Here is a 14,983-nt window from a genome sequence, read left to right on the forward strand (position 1 = left end):
TGCAGCTTTTCAGAGCGTAGGCACAATGTTTACTTCAACTGTTGCCTCTTGAAGGCTTTGGGGACGTTTCACCCAGGACCGGGGTGACAATCTTGTTTCCCTCCATGCTCTTTTCAGCTCAGGGTTGGTACCTGAGGATCTTTCCCAGCTGAAGTGGTCACCACTGGACACTCAGGTGTGCGTCGTGGCTGTTCTCATGCAAGTGCCTAGAAGCCCTTTGAACCAAGGGGGCTTGGTGCCTTTCACCCATTAATTTGCAAGGTGAAATCTCAATTACAGTGTTATTTTTGGATGCTCTGCTCATGTCATGGAGATTTATAACAGGTGAGTCACAGGGAGCCCCTTTTGCTGCAAAAAAAAACCCCACTTGGACCATTTGGGGTTATCCTACCAAATCCTGGGGGTCTGCAACAGTGCTGTGGGAAGGGAACATTCCCGTAACAGCCGTTGGGGGAAAGTAAAATATACAAGAAATGGGGATGGGGATATAATTAGAGGCTGTTTCAAGCCTCCAGCCTGAATACCAACACCTCACTGCAAGCAGTTATTCACTCCACTTGTAACAGCAGCTGGCTGCAGCTGCTGCCAAGCGAACGAGCAGTCTGACCGCCAGCACAGTGAAATCATTATTGCTGGGGCTGGGACAAGCTTGAAAACCTGAATGGGTGGCCCTGGTAAAACTGAGATGTTTCTGTAGGCAGTGAGAGCTGCTGCTGAGAGCAGCCCTGGAGGTACATAGAGGCTGGGGGCAATCGGGACCTGCCTGGGCTGAGAGAGGATGGTTGGGGTAAAAAGGGAGAAGATTTGGGGCTCCAAAATTTGCACCATCCGGCAGGTACTTCTGAGCTGCCTGGCCTCAAAGGACAGGGTCTGTCCAGCGTAGCTGTCTGTGGCCCTTGCTAAGGGCTGAGTGTTGGGTTACAGAGCAGCAGTCTAACCCTCTTTTAGTGGATGAAGCACTGAGTGATGGAGCATGAGAACCTTCAGCCAGAGATTTATACGGGCAGCAGCATCCAGACTAGTAACAAAAACCAGCAACACTTCAAAAAACGTACACCAAATCCAAACGAAGTCACATTCCCTGAAATTCCTGCCAGCAGTACAACATCACCGGGGCTGGGGGAAGATTTCCTGGTGTCTAACACGGAGCGTGTCCAGCCTGTGGGGCTGGGGAAATACTGCTGGAACCTCCTGGGGCCTGGCCACGGCTGACTCCAGACAGCACGAGGCCGTACAAACCATGTGAGTCAGGGTGCACCACGGAGGTCTGGCCTCTGCAACGCAGGAGCCGGTTAAATACATCCAAGTATCTCCTTCCAGAGGCCAACAGCATCGCTGCCAAATCTCTCACCATGTTCACTTCCAGGAATGGCTTTGGAAAGGAGAGCTGCGAGAGCGGGACCCCAGGCCAACAGCCTGGGCTGCTTCCACCTCCCGCCTGGGAGGGGACGGCTCTTACGCCTTGGGCATCTTCTCCAGCTTGGTGGTGACACTCGCGGGCCGCGGGGACACGATGGCTCAGTCGAAATGCTCCGTGGCTCTCCGTGCTGTCAGACACTCCTGCATCGCTGGCAGCCCCCCCTGCATCCAAAACTCCCCCACGGTCCAGCACAGGCGCAATCGGTCTGCGCTGGGGTGGTCCACGCCGCTGCCGGCTCCTCAGCATCTCCGCAGAGTTGCCATGGAGACCATTAATTAACCACCATCACTCGCCCGATGGTATCGAGCCCCAAGAACAAGTGAGATCTTCTCCCTTTTCACCTTCATTGCGTGCCAGCACGACAAAAACCCGGGGACTGGCAGTCCGCAGCAAGAAAGCAGGCAAAGCCCTGGGCAGACAATGTTTAAATGACTTTATTTTTTTCTTCTCCTTTTATAAATGGGCACAGCACAGAAATAATTAAAAAAAATAGACAGTACCATTACAGTGCTAGATCCATTGGCAAAGATTATTTTTATAGTCTTTTTTATTATTTTTAAAGTTTTGGCCATTGAGTAAGAACAAAAACAATTAACAAACATTTTATTTTATTTTTGTTTTTTAACAGACACTATGAAGCAATTTAAGTACTAAACTCTAGAAGAGTTATGTACATACAAAAAAAATTTCTGTTTAAGATATGTTTCCTATTAAAAATATTTACATGCATTTTTTTTTCCCTCCCATATTTGTTGAAAGGTAAAACACTTGTAGTTTCTTCTGTTGTTAAAGATTTTTCATTCTCCTATTGGGAATTTAAATCAGCTCCAAAGAAAAAGTGAAGTGGGGCTCACTTGTTGGGCTTTTCTTTTTCTCTGAATGGTTTAAATCTTCTGGAAAGGGATATTTTTTTTGACATATATCAACGGATTTGTTTGTTTAATTTATACAAGAATGTTTCATGTTTATTTACAGAAGAACCAATGGGTGGCGATTTATCCTGGAGACATGGTGGTGAGCATTAGTGAGAGATAAGCATGTGATTTTAAAAAGTAGTTCTATCAAACTGCAATGGATATATATTTTTCTAAAGTCAGCAGTTCTGTCTGGTTTGATTGTCAGCTGTACTTTAATGACTTAGACCAGGGGGACCCAGAACAGGGGTAGCTTATGCACATAAAGTCACTGGTACCCTTGAGGTCTTTGGAGATGCGGTGGATGAGCTGTCTGGAACGTGGGGTTAAAAAAAATCCATCTGGGCATCACACAGGTGTCTCTTAGGGTGACTTTTCCCCAAAATAAAAATAATAGTAAAAAAAACCAAAACAGAAAAAAAAAAGTTTGTACACTCCAGACTGACTTCTCTATAGAGACTGGGCGTGGGTCTGTCCGCGGAGCTGCAGGCACAAGGTACGTGGGACGAACCAGAGCGCACGCGGAGCAGCGGCGGGGCTGTGGCTGCCTCCCAGCATCCCGGGCTCCATTCCAGCTCCGGCCAGGGATGCGGCCATCGGCAAAAAGCTCCATATCCCCAACCCTGGCAGACCCCGACCCAGCGCCGAGGTGGCCAGGATCAGGCCGTTGCTATGAGGGGGCAAAGAGCGGGAGGGCAGGAAGGAGCCGGCAGCGTGGGGCCTGATCCTGCAGCCCGTGGCAAGAGGTCGGGGTCTGAGGGCTGCAGAGTCCAGCACACGATGCTGGCTGAGAACCACCCCCCATTAGGTGCAGAGTTTACAATGAACCTGTGCACACGTGCGTGCTTCGCACACACGCGTATATACATATATACATATATATTAATTACATACACATATATATACATACATACACGCACGACACACCCATCCCTGTCACCGCAGGCTCCAGCCCGGCCAAGCAGCTGGCGAGGTGCCCGGTGAGATGCCAGTTATTCCAATAAACCTTTCAGTGCTGAAAACTTCATGTCCCTTCAGGAGCTGCCAGAGCCTCGTAGAAAACCTCCAAGCCCAGAAATGCTTACAATCATAAAATGATGGGGGGGGGGAGATAATAAAAAAGTCCATTCTTGTTTTTAGCTAATGGTTTTGTTCCTGTTAAAGCCTCCGTGCTGGTGACTTATGGCAGAGGTCGGATAGCTCTGAATTGTGAGTCTGGAGATCGGGAGCCAAGGCTCTCGTGGAGCAAAGCAGCTCCCACCTAGGGATTTTAGGCACCCACCAGGCAAAACTGGGAGGGAATGGGAAATGTAGAGCCAAACCAGCACACCACAGCACACACCTAGTCCAGTGCCATCTCCTTCCCTGCAGCAAGATTCCCCCTTGGTGCAAGATCCTGTTGCTTATTTTTGAAAGGTCCAAAATCAGAAATTTTTGGAGGAAAGGGGCAACTCACTCCCAGCCCTGCAAAACCTGCCACCTGAGGCTGGGTCCTGTCACTGACCTTCATTCCCTGCCCTTCCCATCCTCCCATTTCCAGCCCCTCATTTGGGCTCTCACACAGGTTTTCCAGTCCTTCCTTCCCTTTGGCCCCTTGTCCTGTCTTCTCCTTACTTATGTGGCACAGGAGTCACTGATTACTTTATCTTTTTCTTCCAAGGCATTGGCTGCTGCAAACCACAGCAGAGAGAGACTGAAATCCAGCACAGCTGGGAGAGGAGCCGACACCATCTTTCATGCCTTGCAATTGCAGCTCTCCTAAAATTACAAAACTGGCACAGCAAAGAATCGTCCTTCAGCTCCATTGTACCACACACACACACAAGCACACAGAAAAGATGTGGAAAAGGGGTGCAGAGCTGGAAGGACGAGCACCCCTGGGCACTGCCCCAGCTGGGAGACTGCAGCCACTGATGGACAAAGTCACTTCGAGGGATATACACAGGCTGGGGAAGGGGCTGAGATTGTGCAGAGGAGGGTGATGCCAAATCTGGCAGGTTTGGGAGGGGATGATGCGGGAGATGCTCAAGCTCTCATTGGAGTTAATTTTCCTAAAAACTTGCTCTGCAGCCAAATCAACAGCTGAGAAAATATGGTTTTCTTCCTCCCCCACCCTATGCTTTCTCACCTTTTTCCCTTCCATCTTCACACCAGGAATCCCTCAAAAGCCCCAGAGTGTAGTGAGACACTCGGAGTGCGGTGAGACACTCGTGCCCGTGCAAAGCGCCCGTGGGAGGGAGCAGCTGGGCCCCGCAGCACACCGCGTTCACCTGGTGCCACCTGCCAACCACCACAATCCCCTTACAGACCCTGGCAGCACCCTTCATCTGGGCCTCACTGGGGTTCTACCCATCCCCACTGCTCTGGTAATAGAGAGCTGATAGTATCTGGAATTTTTTTGGAGCTGGGCTTTCCCCCAGAAATTCAGCCCACATTCAGCTCCATCCCACCACCCCCTACCCTACAAGATCAGCCATCCTCCAGCAAGACAAGGCTTTTTTAAATCCAGACACCAGTTCCAACAACTAACCCAGTGCTCCTGGGGAGCTGAGGCCACAGGAAAGACTCTGTCATGATTTATCACCGGAAAAAGGTGGGCTCCAAGACCAAAAACCAGTCTCTTTGAGCTCACATCCCCTCTCCAGGCAGAGAGCAACACAGCAAACACATGGAAGCAGCAGTCATACAATGAATTAAGACTTTGGCCCGTTCTGATTACCAGTTTAATTGCCTTCACCTTTTTTCACATGTGGTTTTCTTGTACTTTTAATTACTGCTAGAGAAAGTGCTGCCCAGCCTCCTCTCACCCTCCCAGTCTTCCTCACTTCTGAATCTGTAACAGATTTAAGTGCCAGGATTACAACTTAACACCAGCTGAGAGAACTGAGGTTAAGCTTGAGTGAATAAAAAAATTGCATTATGAAACTTCAGACTATTAAATGGGAAAAAAATTGAATGAAGAAGATTAGGGAAGCAGCTAAGAAAGGCAGAATTTAAAAGATTAAGCTGGAAGGTGGTTTTTTTTTTTAATGCAAGCTCGAAAGATTAAGTTCACATTCTTCCAAAAGATGGTGATTTTTGGTGGCCTTGATACTTATCATGCCCAACTTGAGGCTTGATTTCTGCCACTCCCCAACAGCTAGGGCCCTCTGTGTAGTCCCAACAGGACCAAAACAACCCCAAACCCTTGAACCCGTGAGTTGAAACTCCCCTTTGAGCAGGTCAGAGAAAGTGGCCCTTGGAGCCTGGTTGGCACCAGCCTTCTTCTTGGTCCCCCCTTCACAGCATCCTCATCCTCCGGAGCCAGAATGGACCCAAGAACTGGACACACACGCACATGCTACACCCTCTGCCTTTCAGCATCACCAGCCAAGACATTCAACAGGACTGTCTTCTTCAAACTGAAAGAACTAAAACAATGATGACTTTGAGGCTGGCATCTCTAAAATGGGGATTTTAGAGCTGGCCAACGCACAGGGGATCTGCTCCCTACCCTGAAGTAAAACCAGGTTGGCGTTTTGGGTCGCAGACCCTGCACTGCGCACCCCAGGGGAGCGTAGCCCAAACCTCCCATGGTCACAACCACAAAGTCCCATCCAGCCATCATATGCAGTGCAATGAAAATTTACAGGGATTTCATTTCATATATATATATATAACTGTGTATGTATGTGAGTGTGTGTTTATATATATATATAAAATATGCATTTGGCCTCTCAAATTCCTAACATAAAGAAGCGCTGCTGTCTTGTAGCCTCCACCAGGGTCATAAATCCCTATATCCACTAACACCCCAAGGGAACAAAGTGTCACTGTGTCTGTGCAGGTTTAATTCATGATTATTTTTTTTTCCATTTTCCTGTTTAACTTGCTCTAAGAGCAAAGCCAAGGTCTCCATGGGACACCATTGAGATCGCAACCATCGTGAAAACAAAGCTCCCTGACTGCATCCCAAACAGCGCTTCAGCTAATTAAAAGCCAACTCATTGAAATATCTAATTGACTTTTCTGTGCAGAGAGCTTGCTCAAAAAACATCTAGCCTTTCTAGAAGGCACAGCTGGGCTCTGGATCAAGCCCTGCTGCTCTGCACCTTAGGTAGCCTCAGAGAGGAAACCACTGCACTTGGGTGATGATGGCTTCCAGGATCTATTGCTCTCAGGCTCCTGGGTGCCCTAGGGTTATTTATACTGGAATTTAAGCAACAACAAAAGAAACACAAACCATCAATCCTGGGTCTTGAAAAATATAGGTAGCAGCCAAGCTACCCTAGGGCTGACTGGTGGAAAGCCAATCTGGCCCAGCAGGGACCCCTGCCCCGACCCCCCCGAGGAGACAGAGTATTGCCTCTGCTTTGCATTTCTTCTCTTAAGCTGTGTCTCACACCTTATAGAGCTTTGTTATCCCCTCCAGAGGAACTGGGGAGATGATTTATCTTCTCCATTTCAAACTCCTCTCCCTGCCAACTCCCTACCAAGCGATGTCCCGCTCCATTTTAAAACCAGTGCCGTCGGTCGTACTGCGCAAGCTGAGTTTTATTGGTCACAGTGAAAACCCAGGAAAAGCAAAGTCCCTTCTCAACCAAACCCCTCAGCAGCTGGTGACACGCGGTTTCTATAGATTTAAGGTCTCTGGCTGTGCACAGCATTGCAGTGAAGCGAGGTGGTGGCAGAAGGGGAGCAGCATGAGATACCCCAATGCAGCTTCTTACTGCTCCACAAACTCTCTGAAGAGTTGATCTGAAGAGATCGTTTCCAGCGTACTGGCCATGTTTGTTTGTTTGTTTGTTTGTTTTTCCCCACTCCAAGAGCAAACCCCGGGGCATCAGGTATTCCAGCCCCTTGTGCTTATTTTCAAGGTTCGAAGCGTATTTGAGAGTCGCGTCCTCTCTTCAAACAGAAGCAAGGAGCAAGGTAAGTCCTGCAAAGCAACCAACCCCATTCAAAAAGAAAATAAAAAATAAAAACAAATGAGAGGGAAAGAAACCTCTCTCCTTTCTGAAGGGGAAAAAAAAAAAAAGATAAATCCAAACCAACCCCCCTGCGCCCCAGGGCTGGTAGAAGGTGTCCAGATCCCAGAGTCCGTTGTGTTGGTGGGAAAAGCCCAGTGACCTCCAGCCGCTGTTGGCAGCCTGACTGCCCTGTCCCGCACTTGCCAGGATGCTCCCCAGGCACGGGGTCCTTGGCCTTGGCTCCTTGCCCTGTCCCTCCCGCTGCAGAAAGGCCAGCGGTACTCGGTCTGAACTCGGCGATGCTCTGGGCGCTTGATTTTTCCTCATGCCGAAGACGTGTTTTCTCCTTTAGCTGTCGCGGGTTTTGCTTTTTAAATTCACAGTCTGATCCAAAAAAGAGAGAGAGAGAGAGAGAGAGAGAGAGAGAGAAACTGGATGAAGTAAAGGAGGAGGGAGAGTTTGGAGCGGGGAGGGAGGAAGCGAGGCACGCCGGGCTCTCCTTCTACGCATAGAACTCCTCCTGCTTGTCAGGCTTCTGGTATGTCACGTTGGCTTGCTTAGGCTCCTCCAGTGTGTAACTGCCCTCGTCCTTCTTCTTCATCCGGTAGATGAGCAGCATGACCAGGAAGGCAGCGAAGAGGGCTCCCACCACGCCACCAACGATCACCGCTGCAACACAGAGAAGTGACACGGCCGTCAGTGCCGCCCCACAGCCCCAGCCTGGCTTTCAGCACAAATAATCTGGGGGGGAACATTTCAGATTCCAGCTTGGGTTTGGGCTTTGCAAATTTGTGAGCAACTTCCCTCCTGAAATCTACCGTTAAGAAAACTGACAATGAGGGTGAGGGGCTAATGCAGTTGTGTGATTTGAGGAGCTTCAACAAACTCCCAAGTGCAGCGATGCTGAAGGGTGGGTGGGACCCGAAAGCATCTACTCTGCAGCTGCACAGTGTGTGATGGACTGGCACGAGGCAGCCCAGGCACAGAGAGAGCCCTGCACAGGTTGTGACCTCATGCAAGGAAGGTGCAGAAAGTCCCCCAAAGAGCTGCTGATTTGGGTGCCCGCCAGCATCCACCATGCTCAAGACCAACAGCACAATCACTGCTTTGCCGTGCCATTAACCCCAGCTCCCTTTAGCTGGCAGTGGGACCCTGACACCTCTGCTCCATCTCTGATGTCCCCCTGGCTGGGACAAGTGTCCTTCCCAGGGCACACCTCTCCTCCCCTGCAGTCAGAGCTGGCCAGGTAATATTCACCCAGCACTGTAGCACATCTTTCCACTAACATCCTATTTTTTTCCCGGAAACCCATCTTAGCAAAAGCAAACTGTGCACAGCTCTGCACTCTCCTGGCAAAGACATGAAGACCCCTGGGAACCCCCCAGCACAGGCCCTGGAGCTGTTCTGGCAGGGGAGTGTGGGTTATCCCAGGCTCAATGCTATCCTATATGTTGCCGAAGACCAACCCCTCTCCTGGGGCATGAACAACCCAGCTGCCTCTCCCCCCCAAACACATCAACTCTTCCCCTGCAAGCCCACGGCCTCCAGTCTCACCTATCAACACTTCTTTTCTCTCCAAGATGTTTTTCTGGGGCAGCTGAGCGGCTGAGTTACCGGAGTCTATCGTGTTGTCAATCAGCCCTGGCTCCATGTTCTTGCCCAGCCCAGGTCCCGACGGCGGCGTCACCACAGCCATCACCTCGTTACCCAGCTCGGGACGAGTCGTCTCTTCCTCCTCCCGGATCTCAAAGTCCCCGCTGGGGCCGCTGCTGACCGGGACCTCCAGCTCGTTGTCGAGGACTGTTGTCACCTCCCCGGGCTCCATCTGGGAGAAAGGACAAGATGGAGCAGGGGACAAGGACCAAGGGGTGGTTCCTGCCTCCATCAGCTCTGTGCCCAGAGGAACAGTACCAATGACAGGGTGGCCCTCTCAGCAGGGACCATGGGGGATAACTTCGGGGTGTCCTTTCCCCGTGTCACTGAAGTGGACCGTTATATTGCAGCAAGGACCACAACCCCACATCTTGATGGTCACCAAAAGGCTGAGGCCACTGTGGCTGAGCTGGACCATTCTTGTCTGTCCCCATTCCAGGTGCCCTCGAGATGCACAGACTCTCACTTGTTCCCTGTATCTTCCCCTAAAGAGACCCCCGCATCCCAGACCCTCATTTGTGCTCTCTGTCCCCAGTGTAGACCGATGGCTGGATGAAACATTGCTAGACATGAAGTGATGCAACCACTGGTGCCACAGCCACACAGCAAGTGTAAGCACTGGATACCATCGGATGAGCCCCAGTGGGGTCCCTTCCCTCTCCCTTCAACCCGCTCTTATGGTTGCAGCCCTGTGGCACAGGGCAGGAGCAGGAAGATGAGTTCTTCCCACCCAGGACACGAAGCCAGCCCAGCTCCCTGCTGTGGTCCCTGACCAAGCCCCCTTGGCAAGGAGGCAAACCCAGCCTGGAGAGCAAACATGGGCCAGGGAAGGGAGTTGCTCCACCCCTCTCCAGCCCAACCCTGACCTACTCCTTGCCTCCTGCACATCCCCACACCTGCAGCTCCCTCGGGGCCAAAATCCCCCTGACCTTCCTCCTTGTCCCAGCAGCCATGCTGACCTGGTCCACACTGAGCATCCCTGAGTAAAACCTTCCCAGGATCCCTCTTTTACGGGGCAAACGGCTCCATCCATGGCTGCCTTGGGACGCTACAAATAGGGATGAGCAAAGAGCTCCACGGGCCGAAGCCAGGGTGGGCGAGTAGGAGCCCTCTCCATGTCACACTGCCCCGGGCACAAGCGCATGGCTCATTGCTTCCCACAAGCAGGCGTTTTTGTGACAGAGATTAACTGAAGGTCGGTGAGAGCCTAGAGCACTATACATACATACACGCACACAGAAAAGAGGGGCTAGTTTAGACAAATCACTCCACCTTTCAGTCAAAGCAATTTTCAAAGGGCCCCTGAGGGGCTCTGAATGAGAGATGGATCAGCAGATTAAATCCCCTGCTCAGGACACCCTACGGGCTGGAAATGCACCATCAAGCTGTAATTACAGAGCATTTGGGCCTCCCAGTGATGGGCTGCAAGTTGGGAAATGGTACAATGACTCCAGAAACCAAACCCAGAAGAAAGCCATTCTTCCCCACGGGGCAGTGGTACCCCCAGCCCTGCTCCCCTCCTGCCTGGGAAAGCTGCTCTGGAGCAGCTCTCGGACCAGCCACCCATGCTAAACCCCCCACCCTTCAATTTACCCTCTTCAGCTCCCCAAATGTTCCACTCTCTGCAGAGCTGGTAAAAGCCCAACCTGGCTTGGCCTCTCTCTGAGCAAATGGCTAAGGATGGATCAACCCCAAAGGCTTCCCATCACCATCGCTTGGCTTCAAACACGACCCACAAGCCCTTTAGCAGGCAAGAAGGGCGCCTGCCTCCTACCTGGGGGGCTTCTGTGGGCGGCAGCGTGGCAAGACTGGATGGCAAGGCAGTGCTTTTTTCTGTGAGTTCTGCAGTCCTGGAGGTGCTTGGTTTTGGCAGAGACCTGGGCTTGGCTGTGCTGGTGGGGACAAGCCGTGACGTGACCACCTCTGTTGGTGTGCTGGTTTCGGGGAGGGAGGTGGTGGGTGTCTCTAGGGTGGTGGCCCGGGTGGTGGCTGCCTTGGTGACAAAGGGGGGCAGGAACCTCCGGATGGTGGTGGGCTTGGCAGTGGCCATGGTGGTGCTGGTGGTGGTTGTGGCCGCAGTGGTGGTGGTGGTGGCCGTGGTGGTGGTCGTGGTGGTCGTGGTGGTAGGGGAGTCACTGGCAGTGGTACTGGTGGTGGTTGCTTTCCAACTGGGGATGACTGGTGCCTCTGTCAGCCTGGGGATATACAAGATGCTGGTTGTCTGCTCAGGAGTGGTGTCCTCAGCGGGGAATGGTTCAAAGGGGGTTGCCACAGGCTGCACCGAGGTGATGGGCAGCACGGCTGCTGTGGTGGGGAGCGTGATGGACGTGTCTGTGGTGAGGCTCACTGCTGTCTCGAGCCCCGACTCCTGCTCGAAATCTGAAAGAGGAGGAGAAGAGTGAAGTGTGAAGCTGCTGCTGGCCCAGTAACTCCAAGGGCTGCCAGGCACCTGGCCTCACACCCAAAAAACCCGAGAACATGGACTGGTTCCAGGCTCAGCAGAAACCAAGGGCTGCAAATTCCCATGTGGTGGCCTAAGCCCCTCTCTGGAGTCAGTGTAACCTCTATAACATGGTACGTGCCATTGCGCTGGGGAAAGACTAATCCTGCCTGTGGGGCGAGAGACTGAAATGGGAAATGGAGACACTGGAGCCCAACTTTGGGACAGTTCCCTTTGCTTTTGTCTAGGAAAGGGCAGGAGGGCAGCTCCAGAGACGGATAAAGGGTAATCCCCTCCCTCCCATCCCATGGCAAGGCCCTCTCCAGTTCCACCAAAGCCCAAGTCCAGGCTCCCAGGGACCCTTCCCCAGGAACCCTGCAGCTACTTACACCCTGAGCCGGAGCCCGAGTAGACATCGTCCAGTTCATCGTCCCCAAAGGGGTCATCGTCCCCAGAGCCCTCCAGGTCCACAGGCCTCTCGTAGTTCTCGTTGCGCCAGCGCTGAGCCTGCAGCCGAGCAGGGAAAGATGTGTGAGCAGTTCCAGCCCGACAAAATCAAGACTAGTGTCTGCACAGACAGCCCCAGACAGCCCTTGTGGGATGATGCACAGGTTAAAACAGGCCAGGGAAAAGCAAAACCAAGTGCAGGCAGTGCTCTCCAGCTGAACCACCCAGAACCATGGTTTTTTTTCCCAAAATCAGTTTGCCACTGCTGACATTTTGTAGAGAGCTCACATTGACTCTGATAACATTTCCCATGTAAACAAGCCCTCTGGAAAACGGGGGAAAAAAACAACTGCTTTTGGAAACTGTTAGAAAAATTATCAGTTTGGTTCTCCAGCTCCCTATTGTTCTGTTTCAGATGATTTTCATGGGATTCCTGGCACAAGTGTGACAGTAACACACACTATCAGGTGCCCTAACTTGGAAAGTCTCAGTATGAAACAATATCAGACTTCAAATATTCCACTGCTTTACAGTGCTGCTAAAACTTGAAGAGCCCTTGCTAGTAGGGCTCTTAAACATCTTGTTTTGCAGATCAAAGTGTCTCCTGTTTGTGTTGCAAGGGAACGGTTTGACACTTCATTACAACCCAAACAAGGAGGCTTTGATCTTCAAGATAGCATCAGATGTTTCAAGGTGTAACAAGTCAGGTTAGTGCTTAAATTAAAAAAAAGGGGTTGAAGGGTCCCCTTCACCTATTAAGGCATTTTACCTCTCCACAACAGCTTTGAGTTTCTTTGTTTTCATTCCAGATTGGAACAAAAAGGAGTTTTGAAAAAACAGAAAATCCCATGACATAAAAATCTGAGATTTAACTCGCATTTTGCCTCCACATCTTTTCTCCTGGAGCCCATTAGCTGGCAAGGGAGAGAAAACCCAGCAGCCCTCAAGGCTGGGAGATGGAAGGGCACTTCCCAGGGGCTGTGAGCTGATTGCTGCCGTGATGCCCAAGCCAAGGAGATGCCTGCTGCCCAAACCCTGCCTATATATTCACTGGGGTGCTGCAGAGGTACCACTTGTGTCATACGCCGACGGTGAGAGCGTGAGCACACTCCTGCGGACATAAATCTCTCTGGAAGGTCAAGGGGAGTTGGACTTTTGAGTGTGTCTCTCCTGAAAGTGCTGCTGAGTTTTTTCTGGCTGGATCTTTTCCTTTATCTCCAGTGGTAGCAACACTCTCTCCTATCACTGCAGCCGCTGGTTATATCCTGCCAGTCTCCAACACACCACACACTTTCCAAATCACTGGGAAAATTCAGTCTGCCCCAAAGATAATGCACCATCCCGGAGTTTCAAATACATGGTCACCAGCAGCTCACTGAAGAAGTGTGTTGTCCACCGGAATTAATCCACATGGAATTGGGAATCACGTGGCCCCTTGCCCTGCCAAACCCAATGGCCACGGTGCTGGGGAAACATCCTGGAGAGAGGAGAGACCAGGAGAGATGGGATGGAGGCAGGAGGTAGCCAAGAGCAAGGGGGACATGTCCCTGCAAGGCAGGAGTTTGCTTTCCCTCTTTGGAAATTGTATTGGGTTTGCATGGTAGCAGGGGGGCTGCAGGGGTGGCTTCTGTGAGAAGCTGCTAGAAGCTTCCCCATGTTCGATGGAGCCAATGCCAGCCAGCGCCAAGGTGGACCTGCTGCTGGCCAAGGCCGAGCCCATCAGCAACGGCGGTAATGCCTCTGTGATAACATAAGAAGGGGGAAGAAAGGCTGTGCAATTGCAGCAGAAGAGAGGATGAGAACATGTGAGAGAAACAACCCTGAAGACATCAAGGTCAGTGAAGAAGAAGGGGGAGGAGGTGCTCCAGGCACCAGAGCAGAGACTCTCCTGCAGCCCATGGTGAGAGCGGAGGCTGTCCCCTGTGCCCATGGAGGTCACCAGTGGAGAAGGGGGATGCCCCAAGGAGGCTGCGACCCTGTGGGAAGCCTGTGCTAGAGCAGGTTCCAGGCAACCGCCTGTGGCCCCATGGAGAGAGGAGCCCACGTTGGAGCAGGTTTGCTGGCAGCACTTGTGACTCTGTGGGGACTCACGTTGGGGCAGTCTGTTCCTGAAGGACTGCACCCCACAGCAGGGACCCATGCTGGAGCCCATAAACTATGAGACAGGCCACCAAAACTGATGGGAGGGCAAGGGAAAAAGGCAAGGTTTGAGGGGCGGGAGGAAGAAACATTTGGAGTTGCTCTTATTTGCCTTTTGACTTTTTTACACCAAAAATATTGAAGCTCACCAAGAAATGAGGAGACCACTGTGCAGGTGCTCCCCAGACCAACCCTCACCCCTGCCAGCTAACCCGGGTGAGCTCCCCAAAGGCTGGATTCTCTCTGCGTGATCTGCAGAGCCTCGCCATAATAGGAGCCACATGGCCCAGCTCCATCAAGCCCATTTCTCCCTTAAATTGGAACCAGACAGAGCAGCTTCAGCCAATGACTCCCCGGCTCCCCATGCTTGGACAAGGAAATGAAAATGGAAATTCATGGCCCCAGCACGCCACACCAGCCTCCATCCATCCATCCATCCATCCATCCATCCATCCATCCCACAGAGTGCAGAGCCTCAGCAGAATCAGTGCATGTCCTGGATCTGCTTTGCCCAAGAGAAGAGCCTGGAGAGATGCAGCAAAGGCAAATGAGTAGATGCCGATTAGAACTCTCCAGCCCCAAATCCAAAATCAACCTTGCCATGAGAATAATATCCCTGTATTTTACTCAGACAGCAACTGAGCCCAGCACCCCCCTGCTCAGCACGTGGCCAGGGAGAAGTGCCCAGGCACCAGTGCCCAGCTCCATCATCCTCCTGAGGTCACTGACTGATGCTGTGCTCCAACCTGCAGCACGGGGCTCCCCAACATGATGCACATGTTTGGAGCTGGGAGCTTCTCCTCCGGGTCAGTCTCCTCCCCGGATCCACTCCCTCAGCACTATGCAAACACCATCACTCCCTGCAGGTGGAGGGAGCAGGATCCACGCCACAGCCCTGCAGGGATCCATCTCCCAGAGCTGTTGAATGAAGCAGGAACAACTTCACAGCAATAAAACACCTCACAGGGCCAAAACTCTCTCTCTGGAGTCAACTCCCCCAACGTGAGAGACGTCTCTCCCA

At 51.8% G+C, this 14,983-nt stretch overlaps 1 protein-coding gene across 1 annotated transcript in view; it reads right to left on the bottom strand.

The window, feature by feature from the left end:
* Nucleotides 1-1,836: 1,836 nt before the first annotated feature.
* SDC3 (syndecan 3) overlaps nt 1,837-14,983 on the bottom strand; it is a 47,751-nt gene continuing 34,604 nt past the window's right edge. The window contains exons 2-5 of the mRNA XM_074925938.1: nt 11,766-11,883; nt 10,711-11,315; nt 8,838-9,108; nt 1,837-7,952 (exon numbers count right to left, since the gene is read on the bottom strand). Of these exons, the coding sequence (XP_074782039.1) occupies nt 7,786-7,952; nt 8,838-9,108; nt 10,711-11,315; nt 11,766-11,883 (1,161 nt within the window). The 3' untranslated portion in view covers nt 1,837-7,785. The remainder of the gene's footprint in view (nt 7,953-8,837; nt 9,109-10,710; nt 11,316-11,765; nt 11,884-14,983) is intronic.

The sequence above is a fragment of the Athene noctua genome, chromosome 24, assembly GCF_965140245.1.
Source record: "Athene noctua chromosome 24, bAthNoc1.hap1.1, whole genome shotgun sequence".
NCBI lineage: Eukaryota > Metazoa > Chordata > Aves > Strigiformes > Strigidae > Athene > Athene noctua.